Source organism: Aythya ferina (assembly GCF_964211825.1).
Source record: "Aythya ferina genome assembly, chromosome: 1".
In the NCBI taxonomy this organism is placed as follows: domain Eukaryota; kingdom Metazoa; phylum Chordata; class Aves; order Anseriformes; family Anatidae; genus Aythya; species Aythya ferina.
In genome coordinates, this window is record NC_140296.1 from 81,649,123 (window position 1) to 81,674,074 (window position 24,952).

General features: G+C 40.1%; 1 protein-coding gene across 5 annotated transcripts in view; it reads right to left on the bottom strand.

Annotated features, from left to right (window-relative positions):
* The window catches only part of SH3KBP1 (SH3 domain containing kinase binding protein 1), a 219,217-nt gene that overhangs the window by 139,601 nt on the left and 54,664 nt on the right, over positions 1–24,952 (bottom strand). For all 5 annotated transcript variants that reach the window (XM_084505543.1, XM_084505541.1, XM_084505542.1 and 2 more), the window contains one exon: positions 2,830–2,953. In XM_084505543.1, coding sequence (XP_084361669.1) covers positions 2,830–2,953 — 124 coding nt within the window. The remainder of the gene's footprint in view (positions 1–2,829; positions 2,954–24,952) is intronic.

Here is a 24,952-nt window from a genome sequence, read left to right on the forward strand (position 1 = left end):
GATGGACAGTAATCTACAACTAAAAATACCACAATCAAATTGATGCCCTCAGTATGTAGTGGAAGTACTAACATGGGTAGGCTACTACTAGTGGCATTAAGCCAACTTTAAATTATTTCTAGATTACATCTGTGACCGACAAAAGCAATCGCCATTACCTGTTTGATGACACAAGCCTTTACAAGAAGCATTCCAATTTTTCACTGAATTTATTACAGGAATCCCTAATTCCAACATAGTGCTTAGAAATAATTAACTTGAAGAAACAAGATACAAAGTTGGATTCATAACAACTTTTTTATTCTGAAATTCATTCTCTTCTTACCTACTTCAATGTTTCTTATAAATAATTTATCTATTTTCCTTGAATACCACTGCTGGACACTTGTCAGTATTCCTCAAGGAAAAACTCTTTACAAGCCAACAGCCCAAGAGGCCAAGATTCTTCTGCTCAAAATGTCACTGCCTGCTAAAGTGCTGCCACTTATTTGAGGCCAACCAATTTAAGTAGCAAAACTACACAAAGTAACACCACAGCCATAGAAAAGCACTTCCCATCATCTTGGTAGTAGAAACATCAAAACTTCACGCCTACATCACTGGATCTGCTCTGAGGTTCCAAACAGCAAAATTACATTGCCCAAGCAAATAAATCAGATTGACTATTTTCACTGCCGAACAGTGGCTACAGATCTTTAGATACATCCCTCTCCTTTTCCCTTCTTAACAAGAAGAAGGAAAAAAGTACTCTCTTTCAGGTCAGGTCACATTCTGTGATCAGTAAACAGATTGAGATAGGGTTGTTTAAAAATCGCAGCACAAGGACACTTGAAGAAAAGAATCCCTGTGGCATTTAAGATTCCCTCTTCAGCTAAATATTGCAACTCCTTCTACATGGAGGGAGTTATTTGCCACACAGCTCTTAGAAGACTCTTTATTACTGAATGCAACAGTAGCTACTTGCTTAGCTGCCCTCACTTGAACAAGAAGACTTTGGCACCACGCTCAAACTGACCATGGAAAACTGAGGGAAACCTCTCTTGGCCTCGTTATGCTCTGTGCATCCTTAGCTCTGTACATCCATAGCTATGCTGCTAGAGGAGAGTACGGCACACTGCAACTGCTTGCTCTGCAGCAATGGAAATAGCCATGGAGAAGCAGACAAAATAAATTTACCAACCCTGACACTATGTAGAGGTAGCCATGAAAAGCGCAATCCCCATTAATGAAATTCAAAACAGTAACATCCTAATATGAGATCTCGTGATTTCCACACCTAACCCCTTCCTCAAGGTACAGATCTTGATACCAGTCTTTGCTGATTCTCCTTTCAATAAATATGAAGTTCATCTCCTCCAGCTACAAGGACAAAAAGAGAACTTTATTTATCTTCTGAATCTTTCACAGTTTCTGAGTTAGAGGGAAGAAAGAGGAGGAGAAAGACTCAGCTCTTCGTATTGTATTTGGAGTGTTATCCCCTTGTGACTGAACCGAATCTCTGCATCTGCCACAGCTATTAGCCTTCTCCAAATAGCAGCTGAAGCAATATGGAACAGACTTAGTCCCCAGATAATTTCACAACTACTCATATGGTTCTGTATAGCAGCCATGAAAAAAAAATATTGGTAATTTAATTCTGCTGTTGCTTGAAAAACCTATGACCCAAAGCAGAAATGTTGGACGTGTCTCCAGATTCAAGGATGACACTACAAACACAAAAGACAAGGCTTTCTGAGATTTATTTCCATTTTTCTTTAATTTTTATTTTTTAAGAGGACATTACTCCTTGCAAAAGAGGTGGAGTTTACTCCCCCTCACATTTTAAAGGAAGTCATACATTTTACAGAAATTATTAAATCTTCCTTAGTTGCAGTTGCAAACCATAGGTCTAAGACCTCAAGCCAAACTGCCAGCCCAAATACAATACTCAATCATAATACACAAGGAAAAATTTCCATGTGCATAGCCCTAACAGTCCAGAAGACACACTGAAATGGAAATTACATTACAGCAATGATTAATGACAGCAGATTATTCTGTATAAAACAGCAAATAAGAAACTGTCTGGTGCATTCTCTGGGAAAAATAAAGGCCATCTACTGCACACAGACAGTCCTTCTCCCACAAACAAACTGCAGCATAAACATAACCTAAAGAAAAATCCAGCTATTGCCAACCTTTTGTTTTGTTCTGACATTCCTGAGAGTGGGATTGGAAGCTAGGGAAAGAGACAGAAGATCTGGAGCCTTTCCTTTAAGCAACTCAAAACCTTACATAGGCATATGCTCAGAGAGATTCCTTACATAAGGATCACCTTGGGAGTCAAGCCAGACATAGAGAGCACACACTGCAATCTGAAACGGAAGACAGTGATAGGCACTTCCCAGGAAAATAATGCATTAAGCTTTACATTTTCCACTTTTTTTTTTTTTTTTTTTTAAATTTTCTCCGTCAGTAACCAGCCTCTATCCCAGATACAATGTGAATACATGAACGTGGACTGACATCACCGTGCAAAAAGCTCCATATATGCAAGCTGTCAGTTCATTACTTTTAGTAATCTGGTCATACAGCTTTCCTTAATTAAACATATCTAGGAAGGATTTCTGTAAGAAGAAAGGGATGTCTGTGCAAATTAATGTGGAAATACCAGGCATGATATATGCATCTGTATCTCAGTCTAAGAGAAGAATGAGAAATTTTTAATATTCTTGCCATGCCTTTAGAGTTAAATAAACTATAGCTTTAGTTCTAGAAACAAGGAAGGGTTACATTTCGTTCTTTTAAAGGTCTGAATGTAATCTGCATTTAAGCTTCCATATACTTTACCTTTTTTGTTGGTTCTAATAATTGTCTCAGACAACAGTAAAGGGCTTCCATTGGAAACTTCATTTATAGGCTTCTCTGGTGGTTTGTTGGCAATATTTTCTTTCTTCATATCCTTCTTTATTTCCTGCATTAGAAAAGGCAAGTGGAGAGGGAGAAGAAAAAGAAGAAACAGTAGAAAAAAAAAAAAAAAAGTGTTACAGAATATTCTAAATCTCAAGGTTCCATGATTTCTTAAAACTTCTATATATAACCCCCTGATTATTCTAATGCTACCCCAAACTTGTATACAAGGTGAAATGCCACAAAATGAAAGCCATTTTCAGTGACTCTTCCAACCAATACTTTTTTTTTTTTTTTTCTTTTTAAAAGGGGTTAATCTCTTATTTCTGCATGAGAATTGTAGGACAGCTTTGCAAACCTCTTTGGTAAAGATTACCAAAGCTAACTAGTGAAAAGAAAATCGGGTTATCCATCCGTTAGCTGTACATTTGACACACAAGGCAGCACCTGCCTGGTTCAGTGTTCCTGCTGCTAAGTCTGCCTCCCCTCTGTCAAGAAGCTCACAGAAACAACCACCATAGCAGGAAGAAAAATATTAAATAGGAAAACATGACAAATGTTACCATAATTGGCAGAAACGTATAGAGCTGCTGTCAGAGCCGTTGCTAACACTAACACATTTTGCAACTGAATACCTTTTAAGGTGATCACCTCCCTCAGCAGCACACAGAGAAAATACATGGTGGGGTGAAGTTTCATGAAAGTGAACCAACAGGCAGGGAACTGACGCACTGAAGAGGCAAAGCCATTTGCCTATAACCATCTAACAAGGATTAAGGGGGAAAAAAGGTAAAATTTGGCTCCAAGCTTTGCCCTAGGTCTGAACCACCTGGGCAGGGAGGCACCTCCAGACATGCCTGGCTCTGTCTTCTGGATAACCTGCATTATGCATTGGGAGGTCCCCCTAAAGCCACTTCTTCTCCAGGCTGAACAAGCCCATCTCCCTCAGCATCTCCCCACACACAGGCCATGCACTCCGGCTCCCACAGCTGCAGAACTTGCTCCGGTTTGTCAATACCTTTCAGGTACTGACAGACTCAAAAATGGCTGCTGTATTTTGGTTGTAGACTAAGAAGTGCGAAGTCAAGCCAAGGTTGTGTGCCTGTTATGCAGCTCAGGACGCTGTTTTTGATGTGTTTTATGACTGGCTCGTGTCCACTTGCTGTCTACCACCCACAGACCCTTTTCAACAGAGCTGCTCCCAAACCCATCAGGCCCCAGCCTGTATTTCGGCCAGAGATTCCTCTATTCCCAGGGGCAGGAACCGGCACTTGTCCTTGCTGGGTTTCATAAAGTTCCTGACTGGGTCCCTCTGAACAGCAGCCCTGCCTCTGAGCATGTCTGCTGGGCCCTCCCCTGTTGGTGTCACCTGCGATCCTGATGAGATCCTCTACACTGAGCGGGCACTGGGGACAGGTGCTGGCTTTGGAAGACTCTTCCCCCAGTAAAAAAGAAGCTTCTACCTCGAGAGATCACTCAGCTCTCACACATTTGCTGCCCTCTTCTGCATAACAGTGCAGGAACATTTAGTAGAAAACTAAATCAATTTCTGAAAAGTGGTCTAGACTGACATATGCATTATTCTAAGAGGGTTTTTCTGCAGCCTTAAAAATTAAAATATAATATAAGTCAGCCCCAATCTTGTCATATTGAAGCATTAAATCTATTTTGCAGCTAGGTGACAAAGTCAGTGTATTAAAACATAATCTACAGTTTAAACAGAATTTAAGAGTCAAAAGGCACTCTTTCTTGTGAACAGGACCACAAGTACGTAGCCTACAGAAGACCCCATGTTGCCGGAATTTGTTTCCTGTGTGTCATTAGTGTGATATTAGTGTGATATTTTCCGTTCTCTGTCTGCATGATGTTAAAGCCTCAACTCACAAATTTTGAAACAACAGTATGATCTTTTTTATTTTGGAAATCCTATTTGCCACTTCAAAAGTGACTGAGAAAACTGTCTGCTGTAAGAGAAAGCGGTGCTGCGTGCTGAAATTCGCGGATGAATGACCCCAGTGCCTTCACTGCTGCTGACAGGTTTTGAGGAAGCAATATTTTGCTCCTGGAAAAAAAATACTAAACAGGAATACAACAAAACAACTCCCAAACACTGGTATTTGGCTGAAGGGTGGGAAGGCCTACACTTCCTTTCTCATCTGGTATTTATGGAAAAAAGATAAGATGCAGAGTGTACACTAAGTCAAAACTCATACAGAAGATACAGCAATCTTGCAGCCACGCAAATCCGCTAAGGATTACATCTTTTTCTACCTTTCTGGTACTAGTTTAGGCATCAGTGTTTCCTTTGGTGCTCATGAGAAGGGCTATTTTTCATAGCTAGTGCCCACAATAACATTACACGGGATCAGCCCCAGCAGCATGAAATTACAGATCCAGGAGGGAATGTAAAGGACAAGTGGAAAATTACCTAAATAATGAAACAGAAATCAAGCAAAAAACAAGGAAGCTTTACTAAGCTAAAACCTTAGCAGAAACACGCTCATATTTAGAAATAGGGGAAGCCTTTATCTAAGAAGCCCTTATCTAAACCCTTATCAAAGAAGCTCAGCCCACATGCTGCAACAGAAAATTTATGCCAGCTTTAAGCCACTTGTCCACTTTTTCAGTTCTTGGATTTAGTCTACGGCACAAGACCTACAAACACTCAAACAAAGCCAAATAAAGTCCACGCACCTTAAGCAGCCTCGCTGCTGTAACCCACAGCAAACATTACTGCTGGTATTGCATCCTCTCCTTAACCCTGTCTCTGTTATGTTCTTTCTGCCTCAGTGCTGTCTTCTCATCTACACTGCTCATCCTTGAAGAACTTAGGATTTTGGGACTTTTTTTTGTCAGCTGTGGCCCAAACGGAGCCAGGACACTGGCCCTGCCCATGACGGTCCATACCATTTCTTTGATCGTGTGCCTCCTTGTCCACATCGCTCAGCCCTCTCCCACGCAGTGCCTGGGCACGGCTCAGCAAACAAGACAGCAAATAAGCGGCAAATAAGCAAATCAGGCAGCCCCATGCATGAGGTGAGACTGCAGGGAAGGGCAGGACAGAGGATTTTGCCGTACAAGCTGAGCTATGCGTCTTATCCTCAGGACAGAGAAAAAGGTTCTAGTGCTGTTACATTCAGAAGTTATCATAGCCATTGATACCTATCCCCACTCTTACTTGCTGTAAAAAAAAAATGTAAAAACGAGGTTATTACCCTAAAATGTTATAAAGTCTTAACAAAGCCTGTATTTCTGCTTGACAAATGGAGCAAAAAGAAACATGATTACTTTGCATATTTGATAAATGATGCAAGTATAAAAGCCCCAAAAGCTTGATGTTCCATCAGTAATAATTGTAATAATTATTGAGGTCTCTTTACATTAGCCACTCATTGTAGATTAAAACACGTGGAGCAGAAGTCTATCATGGAGGAAAGCATGGACAAATGAGCTTCCAAAAACACAAGCATCAAAGGTGGCTTATGGGAACTTTCCCCAATATATGACATTTCTGATTCTGGTTTCAGGTTACAGTTTGCACATATTATTTATTTTAAAGAAGAAATCCCATGTACAAGAAGAAGTAGAAACCAGTCTTCCACCTAGGACAGGTGGGAGTTAGGAACCTCCCTGTCTGCCATGGGTGGTTCAGGAACAGCCGAATTTACAATGCTAACACAAGATGTACAGAAACTGATAACCCAGTTATGAGTTCAGGGATTGCTGTTTCTTGAAGGAGCTTGTGTACGCAAAGAGAGAAGCAGGATAGGAAAGAAACTTTACTATGTTATATACTGCACTAACATACTGGAAAAAAAATCAACCTCGAATTAGCTGCCTGCCAGCAAGGACTTCAGTGTACCTCAGTACCTCACAGGCACAGACCAGGACCTGAGTGGCTGGGAAACAGCTTCTCTTCCCCTTTTCTTCTCTTCCTCTTCTCTTCGTCTCCTCTTCTCAGCTCTAGTCCTAGCTCTGTTCTGTTCTGACTAGGATTCTTGGGCTGGTTTCTGGTGGTGTTTTGACTACAGCAAACAGAGTCACACCCTGATTAGCTACAACCGCCACTCGCTATGGGCCAGTCTGTTCTTGAGTAGGGCAAGGGAGACCGGACAGATCTTGCAGGACATCCACAGCATCTCCTCCAAGCCACAGAGCATGAGCACCCTTGCTAGGAATCCCTGTGGTGACACCAGTCGGACCAGACTCAGAGACAGAGACAGCCCCGTCCAGAACTAAATTCACGAGGCAAATGTCCACGGAGAGCCCCACACAGAGGAAAGAGCCTCAGGAGGAGGGGGCTCAGAGGGATCCTTGAGTGCTCTTCACCCCACCGCAAACATCTCACCCACTTCTCAGCTACTGAGATGTTTCTGCAAGGTGAGCAGCTCTCACACAGCCTGCCTGTAAACAGGGCTAACAGCTTCAAAAGTATCTCTAAACTCATCTTCGGTACCTTTTTATGCTTGATTTTGGGGCAGTGCCCGGTATAACCTTCATAGGACAAAATGCTACGTTTTTTCCTAGCCCGTGCAAAGATAATTGTAGGTTATTAGCAGATCATTTTCAAGGGACCATGCCTTGGGAACCCCTGAAGTCAGTGACCTCACATTTCAACCACTAAATCTAAGCCAGATCCTCCGATGCCACAAACTTTAACTCAGTCTCCTCCTCCTGTGTGTGTGGGTTTCAGAATGATTCCAAGATGATAAGCAGTTCTTTCGGGGAGGAGGGCATCCTTGACCTGAGAAGTTCTGAAAAGAAAGTCACCGTGAACTTTAAAAATAAACATTAAACTGGACTTGATGAACTTGCAAAGTTCACTGACGAAATTTCAAGGATATTCATTGATGACAGCTGATTCTTTGATAGTTCATTGATGAAATTTCAAAGATATTCTAAGAATGGAAACATATTCTGAGGCACTCTGAAGGCCCTCACACTTTGTACACCCTTTTAATATCTTGAAATTTTCATTACTGTCTTAACTAGGCTTCAACCGTACTGCATAGATGCCGATGGCCAAAAAGTGAAAAGATGCAAACTCTATTTATTTATTTTTTAAGCAAACTGGTGTTGGATCTTCCCTAGTCCTATCCCACATCATTGTAAGGCATGGAAATCCTTTAACTTTTTTTTTTTCTCAGTAAGCTTGCAAGCTTTAGGATGCTACATGACATCAACTATTAAACAACAAATTATATAGTGTGATAGGAGTTGGACTCGATGATCCTTATGGGTCCCTTCCAACTTGGGATATTCTGATTCTATAAAACAGAAGCACAGAATCACAGAATAGAGATGTAGAGGTTGGAAGAGACCTCAAAATCATCAAGTCCAACCTCTGACCTAACACTAACAGTCCCCACTAAACCATATCCCTAAGCTCTACATCTAAACGTCTTTTAAAGACCTCCAGGGATGGTGACTCCACCACTTCCCTGGGCAGCCCATTCCAATGCCTCACAACCCTCTCAGTAAAGAAGTTCTTCCTAATATCCAACCTAAAACACCCCTGGCGCAACTTTAGCCCGTTCCCCCTCATCTCCACCATATAGCAAAATATAACATATTGAAAGGTAGCTGTATTCTGTTTAATGGCTATTTCAACCTAGAAAAGCTAGTCACTAAGAACTTTCATCTTTTTCTAAGTCTTTTCAAAAACTGTTACTCATTGACATGACAGTCTTCATGCCTCGTCAAGCTGGGGAGAGAAAAAAAAAAGAAGGGCTAAGGGTTTACAAAGAGAAAAGTCCTTGACCCATCTGCCATTTTTAGACTTGTTTGTAAGATTTAGCTTTGGTTTCAGGATTTCATCATTCGTTACCTCTCAAGGAAAAAGTCTAATTTACTGGTGTGCCTGCATGGTGACGTTCCTGCTCATCTATCAAAAAGTTTCCCCTAGTTTATAGAAAATGCTTGAATTGGGTCAGCCACAAAAGTAACAGTTAATATTTGCTACCCAGTACTTCTGCCATTTTCACTACATGAAAGTTTCAAGGTTTTTTTACTCTAACACTCCTGACCTTTACAGGAAACTCAACTGAAAACATTTGAGGAAATTACTGCAGCCTTTTCCATGACTACCAGTGCAGAAAAATGCTGTTCTGTTCTGAAGCAGATAGGAAACGTTTCATCCAGCCATTCAGTCCTCATAGCTTTTGGGAGCCATGAAAAATTAGGAGAAAATCACCACCAGATTACAAGATGATTTACCTACAGCTTCCACGTGCAAAGGAGCAAAAAAAATAAAAAGTTTTTGCATCCTGGAAGCGAGAGGTTTAATCAAAAGCACTCAGGATTTGTTGAAAACAAAACACACTCACACTGAAAGAGTTAAAAGCTGAGAAATAATGAGGCTTTCACAATTCAAAAATTTACAGCCTGTACATTGCTTGAAGCCAAATATGGGAGCAGGATTAAGAACCCAGAATCATGTGCAGCCCAGGGGAAAACCACGCAACACATTCAAATTATCAAAAGATGACAATGGAAATGTCAGGAGCGCTTTGACCCCTCGGAGATACAGTGTGCAGTGCCAGATTTTTAGCATGCATTCCCTTTAATCTCTTCTCTCAGAAACCATACTTTACACTTCAAGAGACAACTGCCACCGTGATTTCCTGCAAACAATGTCTGCAGCTTCAAACAGTATATGAATTCAATTACCCATGTATACTGAAACCTCAGAACAGAATTCTGTTGCAATGTTCAGTCCTCCGGAGTCATTTCCTTTTGATATTTTCACTAAAACTAGTTAAAAGGTACTGAATAATTATAAATGTGCCTAGATATAACTGCAACTCCGTTACTTTACAAGACTCATAGTTCTACAATGAAATAAGCAGTGTAGCTGGTATGAACCTTCTCAGCAACTGAACTAACATCAGGGTGAAAATTATTTTCAATCAGAAACATGGTGGTGGCACCAAAATCCAGTGTGTCTTTATGGCACTAGCCTTAAACTTTATACTTAGCAAAATGACAAAGTCAGTTTCTTTATTGTCAGAGACAATATATTTAATTTTCCCAGCTTCTGTATCACTTGAGATTCATAGGTCCTTCCTTCTCCTTTCTAGGGCAATTACCAACTCTAAGACATCCAGACAGAGCATGGGACAGTGAAACACCCAGATCTAGCCTGGGATCCCTCCATCAGCTGGTCGTGATAGGAGACACTAACCACCAGCTATGTCAGCAAGCAGAGAGGGAAGGACAGCCTGCAGAGCACGCTTCCTCAGCAGTGGCCCCGAGCTTCCACTAGCTGCACAGATGTGGCATTGCTATTGCACACATCATCTGAGCTCATGACCAAAGCGATGCTCTTGTATAATAAACAATGTTTCACTACAGCAGGAGTCCACATCCTCTCTCCTCTTTCGCTGTCAGCTTTTCCCCAGTTTATAGGAAACGCTCTCCCAGCTGCCTGAGAGGCATGTGACAACCTTTGAAAAAAAATAGGGTTACAGTTCCTGAGCCTCCCGGTTTGCGCTAGTACCGCCTAGTTCTGGGGTTATTTCTAAACCACAGCCTCCTAAGCCTCTCTCAATGAGTTCTTTGGTTTCTGTATCTAGCCTTCAAAATCAAGTCTATTTCTGAGACTCACATGACTTCTATCTGATTTAAGGCTTGATAGAGTAAAGTGGTGTTTGTTTGTTGAGTTTTACATGCCGAGCGGCCTCTCCACTCCAGCAGTAGCAGTATGTAGAATGAAGCACGTGAAGCATGAAGGCTCTGACGTGTCTTACCCTCCTTTTTATCTTGTTGTGTGACAGAAAAAAATATGCAGCCTTTTAGTTTGCTCTCTTCTGGTGCAAACACACTCCTGAAGCCAATCCACCAAGCTGCTTGCGTGGCTGCTCAGGCGGGCCCGCAGTGCCGGCTGGGTTTCTCAGCTGGAAGGATGGCCCTGTTGAGGGCTTCCCAAAGCTTCCCATTGCTACGCTGCTCAATTATTTATCATACACATCTCAAATCTAGTCTGCGTAATCATAAATTCATTGTGATTCATTACAGAGCCATAAGCAAAAGCTTCAACAGTCCATCTGTCACGTGCATCGTTTCTGCAGCAATAAATTATTACTTTTAACACTAACTTTATTTATAAACTTAATGTAGAGGCAGTACCTCAAACATTTGGGACAATATTTTGGGTTACACGAAGACATCCGCATAAAAAATTAGTCATTTGGGGTTAGTGCAAACAAGTGCCAGCAAACAAATCAACTAGGGAACATCAACACAACAGATTTAACCCTTACACCCAGCGCACCCTGCGCTAACTGCAAGCCTACTGCACCACAGAAGGCACGTTCCTCCTTTTCTGAAACAGCTTTCTTACATCTTCTATACATCCTTCTTATAATAAAAGGTCTTCTGGATAGGATATGCTCTCTTATACACGCAGGAAGCCTCGTGCTTGTAGAAAGCTGAGTTTTATTATTTTATCATAAAACAAACAAAACGCTCAGACTTGTTAAGCCTTACGCAATCCTTCGGCTCTGTTTTTATATGAAGAGGAGGTCTTTTCCTGTGTTCACTCATGTCAGGATAATCTCCTTGTTCCATGCTATTAGCCTCAGTCTTCATTCTTCATTTCAAAGGCAGACAGCTCATATACCACTTCTTTTTTTTTCCCCAGAAGTTACCAAAATAAATAAATAAATAAATAAATAAGATTATGAAAAACAGCAAGGAATAAAGTGGGAATGCACGTTTTTAAAAAAATGTGTATCAAATACACAACACCAATTGTCTCACGGAAAGTCAGGAGTGAAAAAGACTCCACTCTGCTCACTGCTGTTTGCATTGCGTAGAAGTACCTGGCTACAGCAGTAATTAGCTGCACTACCACCAGGACACGCAATTCATTACATCTTAATGCACTTAACAGACCAAGGCTGAAAATGATAATTAGAACAATAAAAAAAAAAAAAAAAAAAAAGTAAATAGTAAAAGGATGCTATGCTGGGTGTTGGATGCTCCAAGCCACTCTCTCTATCACACGCTCTAATGGTATCTCTGGATCCCACACCATGGTGGCAGGAAAACCAACAGTGCCCATCTCTGAGATGCTACAGTCCAGGTGAAAGAAAAAGTACAGCTGGTTAAGAGAACCAGCAGATGGCAGGAAGTGTAGAGAAGCAGAACTGATCTGCATGGGCCAGGTGCGTAAGCACTTAGCAGCATTTTGTAAGCACTGTGAAAAAATACCCTTAATGAAGACTTTGTAAGAGAGCAAGTAAGTTTGTGGTTCTTTACGTGCAGGTTCCCCAGGCAGGTGGGAAGTACAAAAGCAGAAGGTTGTTGTAAATTTATTAATGAGGTGAGGAAAACAGAAACTGCCACCACGGAAGGGGCACCAAATCCAGTCACGCGCGTGTGAGGCACTGGGGAGATGGTGATCAAAAGGCTCTAAAAATTAAAGTAGACAAATTGCAGAGCTTATATGGGGTTTGCATTTCTGAAACCTTGCAGAGAATCACTAGGCAGAGAAAAAACTGTATGGCTGCAGCAGGCTTTGTAACCTGCAGGTGAACTGGAAGTGTCCTCCTTGTTTTGTGCTGCTATTAAGCTATCTGCTAGCACCTACCAGTGAACTCTGCAGCACACGCTCCTCCCCAGCTTTTAATCCAGAGCAGATAATTTGTTCTGCTTTACATACTTAGCAATCAATGAGAGCAGTGGGGTTCGGAGCACAAAGCACTGCTGCAGCAATAATTGCCACGGGGAAGATGCTTGGCAACCAGCCTCTCCAACTGGCAGCCTCCTCTTCCTCTCTCGCTTCCATAACCTTCACAGCAGTGGAAGGCCTGCCAGGCCTTCATCAGCTTGGATCTTCTGCCTTTCAGCTGTGTTTGGCAACAACACAGCCCATTCTGCCTGTGTTTCAGCTGCCCAGCGGCCTCTACACAAACACATCCGCGCTCATGCTTCGAAACAGACGCATGCTCGCTGTATCTGAGCGCTCCGCAGAGGCACTATAGGTGCTTATCTGGTCATACCCAAAAGGTTTGTATTAAGAGACTACAGTGTAGAGGGCAATAAATGGATATTTCTTGGAGTATCAATATTTCTGCTGCTAGCATAAAAAGCCCTGTGCGTACCACCTTGTAAAGCAAAGCTGATAAAGGTACACAAGAAACTACTCAAATCCACGGATTTCCAGGGTTGTATCTCTGTTCCTTCTCCCTCTTCTCCTCCCCCCCCATACAATCTGAAGCAGATAAACCAGTGCAGAAAAAGAGACAACATGCATGCTTAGAAACACACAATAGTAGACGTTATCACGAATTGTAACGTGTAATGTGATAACCAGATAAACTATCTCTGTGACACAGACAGATTCAGAGGGAGAGGCAAAGTAGCACAAATCCTCTGTGCAGAACCCTATCACACACCAGATGATCCCTAACAGCAGGATTTTCTAATGAGAACATTAACTGACTCATTCAGTGCCTTGCATTCTCTGTTTAAAACCATGTGGAAGATTATTATTTTTTTTTTTAATATCAAAAGATTTATCTTCTCCAAATGATATGTTTCAGATGAAAAAAAATGAACAAGAGTCATTGTGCTACATAAAACCAGAATACAGCTGAACAAAATTTCAAATTTTTCATTTAAATCAAAAAAATAAAAAATTAAAAGGCAGCCTGGTGATGGTCCAAATAGCCATTTTTCTCTCCAACTAACAAGCCAGGACAAATCACAAAAATTCCTGCAGCAGTCTCTAATCACACAATTCTATGCTACAGAATAAAGAACTGTGCCATAAAACAGTTTGGGCAAATCACGCTGATTGCTATTGTCCTTTGACAGACCTGTCTTCAAATACAGTCTGTTCTATTTGGTCAACACGATTCCTCAGCCCTCTACAGCATAGTTATAAAGGCTCTGCAGAGAAGTCCACTGAGCCCACGCAGCCTGGGCAAGCTCTGTATAATCCCACTACATAAAAACTTAAAATTTAGATTCCTGAAGATGCATCAGTATTTTAGAAGAGTCTCAGACAAGTTGAAACTTTTTTCAAGGGAAAAACATGGGGCTCACAGTAATAATTAGCTGAAAAGATAGTTACAGTGCTACAGGATTTTTAGGGTTTTGATTGTTTGTGTAACCAGTTGTATGAAAGCTAGCAAGCATTAATGAAATAAGATCCTGGATTAAATCAGGGTTAATGAGATCAGGAGTAGACACATCATTATTCAAATCACGTACCATGTGAGTAGTAGGCGCTGCCAGACTTGTAAATCAGAGATTAGAATTTAACACTCTTCTTTCTGCAGTCTGACAGCTTAGGGCTAGAGGTCTCTTCATAAATATTGCTGGCATACACCTGCCAGAGCTTCACAAGAAAATGCATTATGGTTCCAGTTTCTCCAAGTGCTAAGCACCAACAATTTCAAGAGGGAATTGAGGGCAGAGGCAGTTCCTCAGCACTTCTGACAGCCACGTTCCTCAAATCTTACCACCCTTGTAGCTGTCATGCCAAAGTTGTTATTTAATTATTTTCCTTCTTAATCTGGCCTCGCTTCCTGCAAAGATTACAGCAGGTACAGGTTAATTCATGCGGGTTTGGAATTGGGCCATACATCTTGTGAATTCCTTTTTGTCTAGTACAGCCTCCTGAGTTCCAGCATGGTGCAGATCTCCAGTGGCTCTTCTCTTTCCAGTATGTCTGGTATGCAAGAATTTACTGCAAAGACTGAAGAGGTCTGTTCTTTTAAAAAAATAATAATAATAAACTGAGAAGAGTAACATTTTTAATCATCCCCAGTAAAAGACGCCCCAGAACCAAAGAAATCCCCCTACAAGAAGTAGGTCACGTGCTTCTCTTTAGAGGTAGTAGACTTAACCCCGAAGACTCGGTATTTAGTAAATGATCCTTTTAAACAGAGCCCTAAGAGCTGAGAAAACTGACCCAAATCTTAAACATTAGGTCTCAAAAGTTTTCTGGCTGTTGTGGAAAAATACAGTGGCTGTCAAGTGGCTCTATACTTCAGACTGCTATCTCTTCATAGATTTGAGGTCTCTGGATGAAGCTATTCATGGTAGACCCTTTAGGGCCTCTGCTTGTTCTGTGGTCTTTTGCAGCTGTGAAAAAGGAACAAGCAGGCAAAAAGGACACGGATGGGTCCATCCAATCAAGTAGAACAACCTTCTACATTTTGGTCTTATGCAAGAGAAAAGATGTATAAAAGAATGCAAACAGTAGAAATAACCACACTCAACACTGGTCCAGAACAGCAGTGTTGCTCAAGACTAGGAAAGGTGTGATCGGTGCTAGAACTGCATGAAAATAAAGTTTGATACGTCATTTGATATACAAATACTTGTAGGAGAAGTGCAGCCTAGAATCTCAGATGGGAGGAGAAGACCTGGTGATCATGATCCTCACTTTAAATTACACAATCCCTTAATTACTCCATGTTTGCAAACGAGATTGGAATGTTACCTTTGAAGTAAGGCATCACACTGAAACTTACCTTTGCAGTTTCTCAACCTATGTTTACTCAGCCAGCAGGAAACTTTAACAAATTGTCATGGGTACCAGAGCCACACAAACTCAGCGGCTTGTAATTAAAGAAAAAAGAAGAGTAGAGGACATATTATGGTCAAGTCCACATGAGAAAAACTGATGTGTATCTGCCTAGCACACTCAGCAGGATTCCTGCTTACAGACAAGAAGCATGAGAAAGTATGATCTTGGTTCAGATAAGTCTCCTTCCAAGCAGTGACAGCCATTTTACGGAGCTTTGCAATGTGACATGTGATGCCAGCATGAGGCTCACCGCTCTTAAAACTCTAGCTCTACAAACAAGACAGGTGAGAGAAAAGCACTAACTATGTAGTTCTGCTGAAAGGAAAGCTTGAAGATGAGAGTCAAAGACAGCAAGCAGGCTGCAGCTGCATGGAAGTCCTCTAGGATGAAGAAACAGTGCAGCTTGGCCAAACATAATAGCAATCCTTCAATAAGGACTGCCTAGGAATGATGCTTCTCAATCTGCTCACCCAGCTGAGCAGAGCTGAACAAGGCACAAAACAAGTCAGCAAGCAGAAACATGAAGATTTCAGCACCCACCATCTGATACGGATGCTGGCTTTAGGTACGTTTTCTTGTATGAACTTCACACATAAATTTTCTTCTTTACTTTTAAACCAAGAATCAGGAGAGAAAGTTGGAGATACTATATATATTAAAGGAATACCTATCTGTTCATCTAAGCATTAGCAATTATTTTTAAGTGTGCTTTTTGCTGCCCAACTTATTGAGAAAATTTGGAACATTGTGGAACAGCTGATACAGTCTTGGTCTGTGAGTGCTGTAGGGCTGAGGGAAGACGCTGAACACTTAAGAGGGTTCACTTACATTTCAACTAAATATTTTAGGGCAACCTGAACTACAAAATTGCTACGTACTTGTTCCTTATTCCATAACAGTATTCAATTGCATATATGCAGAATTGAAATTCTGCTAAATATCAACTTGTAAGATTCTCAAGACAGGAGAAATGATGAGGCATGACTTAGCTTTGTTCCCCTACAGCAACCTATGTTGAAAGTAGTTCCCTGCTGTAAAAGACAAATGTTTGTGTATGGAAAGCACAAACCAGAGAAAATTAAGCCTTCGGAAAAAATATTGAATAATAAATACAATACCAAACATCTCGTGAAAAAATAGGAAGGAATCTCGTTTAGCAGAAGAGAGTATCCTTCCATTTGTGACAAAGAACTTTCAGGCAAAGCTGAGCAGATTTCTTCCAGGCAATCCACAAGAGGATTCTCTAGCAAATCTTTGCAGGGATAAGACCTCAAACTGTATGTCTTATTAAAAAGGCAAAACACATGGGACTCCATCTCCTGGCTACTTTGACAGCCTCTCTAGAAAATAAAGGATATCCCATAAGTACTTGGATTTAAATTTCTTCATTGCAAACAGCTCCAAGTTCAGGTGTCTGTTTTTTGTTTTGTTTCTTTACAATATTAACTTCACATTTCAGGGCAGAAATTCATTTTTTTTTCCTTTGGTTTCATCGGGTACCCATCTTTAAATGTTTACTCCAGTTCAGAAGCATACATTGAGCCCAGGTAGTCCTACTGATTTCAGCAGGCCCTTTAATGCAGTAAGAATTTTTAAACATTTCAAGTGAGGAAACAACCTAGGAAAGAACCTAGTCATGTTGAGTAATAATTTATGAGGAAGAAGTGTTTGGCTGTTGACAAGAAATAGCAAAATTCACCCAACTGCACCCAGTAAAGACTAATGAAAATACTGAATCCCTGGCACTTAAAGATGTAGCTATTGCATCACATGAAACCAACTCCCTCACTTTCCCCAGTATCTGGAGATAACTGGCACATATCACATATTTGGATATAAATACCCTCCATAAGCTGTATTAAAATTTAATGAACATCCAAGCATTTGAGATGTACATACATATTCAACTTAATTTTGATGGTCTATTAAAAACTTGTCTAATTAGAAAAAAAATTAAGCAAGTTGATCAGAACTAAAATTCAAAATGGATATCAAAGGTGATAAAGTTAAGGCAGGAAGGAGAAATACTTACGATACACATGCTTTAATAGCCACTTCAAATTACAATTCATATGAAGTATATCACTCATAACTTTGAGTTGTATGATTCTGATTGCTTTTATACGGGAAACTAAAGAGAAAAGTATCTCATTAGTTGAAGAGGACCCTGAAAAACATCAGTGGAATAAAGGTAAAGAAAGAAAAAAAAGATGAAAGAAAGAAAGAAAAAAATGTGTGCTCTGCTTTATTAGCAGTATGCTTTTAAACTCAAACCAGCTAACACAGACTACTTCAGAAAGGCCATTAACCACTCTGGATAAGCCCTGTGATGGACACTTCCAGAACTGATGGGAGTTGTGGTACAGAGAGATAGAGGTCAGAAAATGAAACATGTATGAATACGTCATGCAATCCTGAAAAGCATGAAAGCAGAAGTGATCCCTTTTAATCCCAACATAAGACTGGGAAGAAGCCCAGAACATCCCTGTTGTGGATATTCTACCAAAGAGCGTGAATGCAGAGCAGGCAAGCAGTGACCAACCATCATGTATGAGGGTCTGCAGCTGAGAGGAAGCCCCACACAGAGCTGGGGACACGGACAGGCTACACAGAAGACTTCGGACATGTCTGCACTGTACGTACAACATCCGAGTGCTCGGATGCAAAGGTGACATCCACTAAACTGTAAGTGGTGGCAAGCACACAAATGAAAGGCAGGCAGTATTCAGTAGATGCTTAGGGACAGTAGCTTGTGTACACCCGCTATCGATGAAAACTAGGCTACTGTAGCCAGTACCCATTCATGTCAAACTGTTGTAGCCAGTAGGCATTAACGAGATGAAGTTCATACACAGCTATGGCAGTACTTCAGCCTTCACTCCTTTAAAGAGAGTTGGCTGACCCGACGTTTTGCTGCTGGTCACTATTCATGTCTTCTGTCCCCCTGCCATACAAGTTCTGCACAGCCAGTGACCACCTCACTGAGTTGGTAAACACTTACAGTATTTTCAGACCCAGGCAGTTTCAACACAGATTTTAGTATCTACCACCTACGTTATCACAAAATTGAATTTGGCACAGATTACAAAGTGTGAGGGAAGAGTTTGTGTGCTCTGCAATTCTTTTTTTTTCCCTTGGAGTACTGCACAGGGCGTGAGCAGTGACAAGAGTCCCTGCACGTGAGCTCTGTGAAGAGCTGAAGTGCGGGAAGGGGCCTCCACCCATAGCGGGGAAAGGGAAGTAATTTGTAGGATCAAACATGTCTGGTGAGTACCAGCTGGCCTTCTAAGGCCTGCAATCCTGCCAGCTACAGTGTGCTTCTAAAGTTATAATTTTAGAGCACAGAAAATCCTTAAAAATCATGTTTATCATCAATACTTTTATATTATATATATAAGAAAGTACTCACTTCCCCAGCTAGACAAGCTTTAGCTTGCATTCACTGTGGCCAGACCCATTCAAGTACATGTGTAGTAACTGGGAAAAGCCATAAAAATACAAAGAAGAACCTTGAATATAATAAGGGTTGTAATGACCAAGTACTGGTAAATTCCACGTTCCCTGAATTTTTAAATATTTATTAAATACACATACATATGGAAAGGAATTGATTCTTCTCCATTTACTTACACGGTTACAAAAACCCCTAAACAGAACCTAGCACACCTTAACATGAGCAACGTTGATGATTTAACTGGAAGTCTCAATAATTTGCTGTTTGGATAATGAAGGGTGAAGACACAGGCAAGCAAAAACTGTATTTCAGCTTTTCTATTTTCTCTTTCATATGGTGTGGTATTTTGTTCTCCTAGGACCTCGTGTACCTCATAGCACTGTCTTCAGTACAATCAGTGATGAAAAATAAAGCAGTTCAGTTTTCAACAATGTGAATAACCCTCTCACACTTCCACTTTTTATTTAAATCAATTTACAAGATAGACACACTCAGCTCTCAGGAAACTCTTATGTATCTACTTATTTGTCTTAGTTTATCCCTGAAGTTCTTCCTCTTCAGAATTTAAAAGTCATTTTCTACACAAAGATGTCCCTAAGGCCAGAAAATATGACTGTCTTGATATAGGTACTCAGGTTTCCTGGTAGATCGGTGGCACCTCAAAATATTTACCCAGGCTTTTGAAGCATACAAGAAAAAAGCAGAAAAGCATACTACGCCTTTTTTCACAAAATCCTAGGTGTATCCTTGTCTTTGGACATTTATTTTCATTCACTGAAAATTTGTGGCAGTTGGCCACAAATTACAGTTTTTAGGATACTTATTTGAGAAGATTGCTAAACCTGTTTTCAGTAGGAATCTTTGGTCAAATACTTTACCGGCTCTTCAAGATATCTAACTCAAAATAAGAGAGGAAATAACATTAAATCACAAGGATGATCATAACTATATTTGCCTTACCTTCTTAATAGACACACACTTTTAAATATACATATATGTGTGTGTGTGTGTATTTTTATATATACACATCTCATAAGCATTAATGTTAAGTGAATTAACTGAGAACAGAGTTTCTTTGTTACCTGGTTAACTGGTTAGAATCAATCTCCACAGCACATTTCTAAACATCAGCAATTTTTAAAGTACCCCCTGGAGAGTACAGCTAAATTCTACATCCAATCTTTCCGAAGACGTTTTATCCCTCATTCAACTTCTAAATAGTTTCTTTAACTATTTAACTTTTAAAATAATAAAAAAATAAGACTTTTTAAATGTTTCAATTTTAAAATAAAAACTTCTTTCCCTGTTTCAACAACATGAGATAATCTCCAACAGAAAAGGTGCCCAGGAGAGTGTTTTGATCCAAAATATTTTCCAGACTCTACTTTCTACAGTGAATAGTCTCTTCAAAAATGATTTTGCATAAGTGAAAAACAAAACTGTTGTAAAATATAACCATTATTAATAGTAAAAATATATAAATTGCAATAATATATGTAAAATCTTTTTGAGAATGTAAGACAGTAGTCAATTAACACTAATTTATACTCCATTTCATTTTGGAAGCCTTATTTCATAAACCTAATGTTTCCCAATTAAGTAGATGCCTTAATTGAATTTTTCAAACAAAGAACTGTTTGATTCTTTCATTCCTACTCATCATTCACTGCCTGGATGGGTGTCTGCTGGATACATTGAAAATGACCATAATCTAAAAGTGACCTGTAAAAATCTCTCCAAATGGATTTTAAGACATAGCTGGGACGTGCAGCCGAGTCATGAAACTCTGGAAACTCATGGAAGTTGCCCAGATTTTCTTCTTGAAACAGCTATCCTGTTTCAGTGCTATGAAATGTGGAAGTGGTTATTTAAGTTTTAACACGTTGAACTCAATTTCACGGTTGTGTGATACAGCCAGAAGAAGTAGCAACGCTGACATCAAGAGCATCATCACCTCAATTCCAGCCAGGACACAGCCTGGACAGCCGGCTCAGGCTTGCCAAAGGGATATCCCATACCACACGGCACTGTGCTCAGCAATAAAACTGGGGGAAAGGAGATAAAAGGGAGGGAGGGAGGCTTTCACTTGATGAGCCCTGCTGTCCTGGAAGTGGCCTGCTGATGGGGAGCAGTGAATGAATGAATGGTTTGCATTGCTTTGCTTGCACACGCAGCTTTTCCTTCACCTATTAAACCATCTTTACCTCAACCTATGACATAAGTCCTTGCACTTTTACCTTTCTGATTCTCTCCCCTGTCCCTCTGAAGGGGGTGAGCTGTGTGGGGCTGAGCTGCCGACCAGGGTTAAACCACAACAAGAAGTCTTCTGTGCACAGGGCAGGCCACAGAGGTACAAGCAGGGTTTAACAGTAGTGAGAAAAACTACCCAGTTATTCTCATTCTGTAATTCTAAATATGAAAAAAATAACATGTATTTGTAAGGACTTTCAGCAGAAGAGTACATTAGACCTGTGTGTTTTTATTTATTTATATTTTTTATTAATGAATAATTATTATTATTTGAAGGAAGTAAGCCCAGACTTGCACTACATCAGAGAAACGTTAGAGAAAACTACAAAACAAAAAACAAGAGCACATCTGTCTGGCCACAGTCAGATGTGAATGTTGCCTGTTGCAGTGATGTCACCTTTATCTGCATAAGACCATCAAGTCCTTATCTTTATAACCTTTTATGCTGGATGTATACTCTGTTGAGATGTTGAATCTCGGGAAGGCAAGCACTAAAACTTATTTATGTTATTTTGTACAGGCTGTCAACAAAAAGCCTCAAACATTGAGATGCAGTTTTGAAAATAAAGATTTTATTCGCAATATACCCACATCAAGCTGATGATCACTTCTAATGAGAATTTTTATTATGAACAGCTTGAAATTAAGAGGTCAGATAGATTCAATCCAGCTCCAAAGCCTGTAAGTAATCAAACTTCATTTTCTATCCATCCCATGTTTTTTTGTTCGTTTGTTTGTTTTGTTTTGTGGCAGAAGAAAGGCCCACTGTGCTCTTCAACAGCAACTCTCCTTTTAGTGCTAGAAGAGTCAGATCAGCTCTCCTAGGCTAAATGGACAGCCACCAAAGTTTGCAAGGTTTTGGCTAAGACACAAAAAAAAAGTAGAGGAATCTTCAAAACTGGGGTGGGACAGAGGGTAAGAATGGAAATCCATAAGCAGAAAAAGAAAAAAAAACTTAGCTATGTACAATGCAGGTGAAGAACCCTTAGATATAAATGTATTCTGTCATCAATAATAGCCCTCTGCCTTCTACCATTACAGAGCCTACCTGGTAGAAAAATCAGCAACAATCCTGTTCATTTATAAAAGGAAGTGAATGCATATACTGAATTAGATCCAACACCTAATGGAAATGTCCGAGAGCCAAGCCTAGCAGACTAGGAAAAAGCCCTCCAGCAGTGTAATAACTGAGCAAGTCAGTATCCACCTTGTACCCAATGCGTCCTGCTCACTTTTTTCCCTAGTGAGTTGAGGAACAATTTTGTAAAGTCATAGCTGGAGTAGCTACGGAGGGAAGCTTCCAGAAAGGCTGCTGACTGGGACAGGTTGCAAAGCAGCCTTGTGGAATTTCCTTAGATTGCTGGAGAGTGCTATAAACACACTTAAAACAGACCCTTTCCAGCCACTACGCATGCATTTTAAGAATAAGAGGCTGTGCTGATGAAAGGGAAAGAAAAACAAGTCTCACAATAATAGGCGTGTTGAAAATGGTCCTGCTAACAAGTTTCACTTAATTACATGTGCTGCTTCAGGAAAAAAAAGGAGAAGAGTTTGTCACCGAAACTTACTATTTCTGTAATAACCAACACCTCAGAGGAGGGAAAGCGGGGAAAAGAAATAATGAAAAGGGAACTGGATGCTTTGAGCAGAGGACTACTAATCCAGCAAGCTGAGCATCAGTTCCAGTCAAAGACCTGTCTGAGGAAAGGGAGGCTCCTTCCTTCTCTTCCTTGAAAATCGAGTCTGTCCACACACCAGGCTGCTGAACACAAAACATGTTCTAACATTGCCAGAAGTCAGACAATCCAAGTGCAACACAATCCAACAATCAAAGGCAGCAGGCAGACGCAGACTAATTGTGTCACCTACAATAGTTTGATAAACTTAAGAGCCTGGGGAGAGATGGGAGTGAATTTGCAGATTTTTATAAAATAAATGAAAGATAAAAATCTTACTAGGGGCAAAATCTTGAAGTGCTCCATCTCTACCTCTGGTCAGTTGCTTTGCTGAGACACCAAGTCCCTACTCATTAAGGACAGCAGCAAATCAAAATTAGCACCAACATTTTCTTGTGAAAAGTAATTAGCCTCTGTAGCTTTCTACATGAGGAGTCTGATTTGTAAACACAGGAAAACTCAACTTCCTTACAGCACAGTATTTTACTCTGCAGGAGAGGGATCTTCACAGCAGTTCTTTCCTAGGATAACATAAAGATTGTCCTCAATCTGATGTACAGGTAATTTCTGTAAGTGATTACCTGTGAAAACAAAGGTACAGGGAGTTAAGCAGTATAGCACGTGTAATTTACTTTTAAGGTGGCCAAGTAGTATCAAAGATCTCCTCAGTATTACCAACTCTGTAAAGTCACTTTTTGAAAACTGTTTTCAACAGGCAATCTTTTTTTCCTTTTATCTGTACTTTTCTCTAATAGCATCTAATTCATTGCACACTTAGTCTATTTGTGACTAAGTGAGTGACTTTAACTATTAATGAACAGTTAAATTGCCTTAGGAAAACTAATAGTAACATATTCTCACCCTTCAAAACAGTATCACTAATGTAATTTGTTTCTTTTTGTAGCACTTTTCTCCTTCAATATCAGGAAGGTAGCTCTCTTCCACAGACTTGTAAAATAGTACTTGTAAGCTGTAATATCTATCTTTTTCCTTCTAGCTCAGGAAAATAAATCATTATCCAAATGGAGGCACTTCACATGCTTACATTGCTAACATAACATTGTTGTGGACAACATCAACTCAGTGATTCCCCTGATGTAATCAAAGAGTAGATGTGATGCTATGCTGTCCTTCTAAACCATGTGGATTGCATCAATATTATAGGAATGGTTGCTGCTCTGTCCTATATTCCCTCAAGATAATAAACCAGATGCAATCCAGTGGTCAAGAAATCCTCCTCCTCTTGGTCAATTTAAATTATAAGTGATATTCAATTTATTTTAATTAAATTTTAATAATTAAATTTAACAAAGAAAATGGATAATCTGAATAAGAAAAGGAACTTGGAGTTTATTTCCTTAAAAATTCAGAGATTTTTCTTGACTGCAAGAGACCAAGCAAGGAGTCATTGAGACTAGATCACAACAACAAGAGACAACATGTATCTATTCATCCAACAAAATTATAACTTCTAACAAATAGCAAGATCGGCACTGAGATATTCAAAATATTTCTTCAGTATTCGAATCATCAAGCCCAGAAGGAGCAGGTTACACACTGTCATATATTAAACAACAACAAATATTTAAAGGGAATTTTACCCAATTTCATAGAATCATAAGGGTTGGAAAAGATCTTCAAGATCATCTGGTCCAACCATCACCCTACTACCAATGTCACCCACTAAACCATGTCCCTAAGCACCAGGTCCAAGACACCCCAGCGGCAGGTTAATCCAGAAAAGCCTACTGCCCATCCTTAGTCAAGTATCCTTTAAAGCTGAGCACTGGAAATGGGATACTGGAAATGGAAAATCAGAATTATAGAATGGCTCAGGTTGGAACTAAGATCTCAGTGCTACACGGAAGGGATCTGATTCTCTCTATTAAACATATAAGGGATTTAGAAAGGATTTTTGATTGGCATGAGAAAAAAAAAAATACATATTTTTAACCACAGATTCTGCATTTAGCTTTAATAGCTGTTGCTTTCTCCAGCTGCTTAAGCAACACAACAGATTAAATGTGAGCCATTAACCAGCACATACATTCTTAAACTTCTTTTCAAAAGCTGAAGAGTAATTTCTGAGTCCATCATGGAAAAGCTCTTCAAATGCAAAGCCCTGCCCTTCTCTTTTCC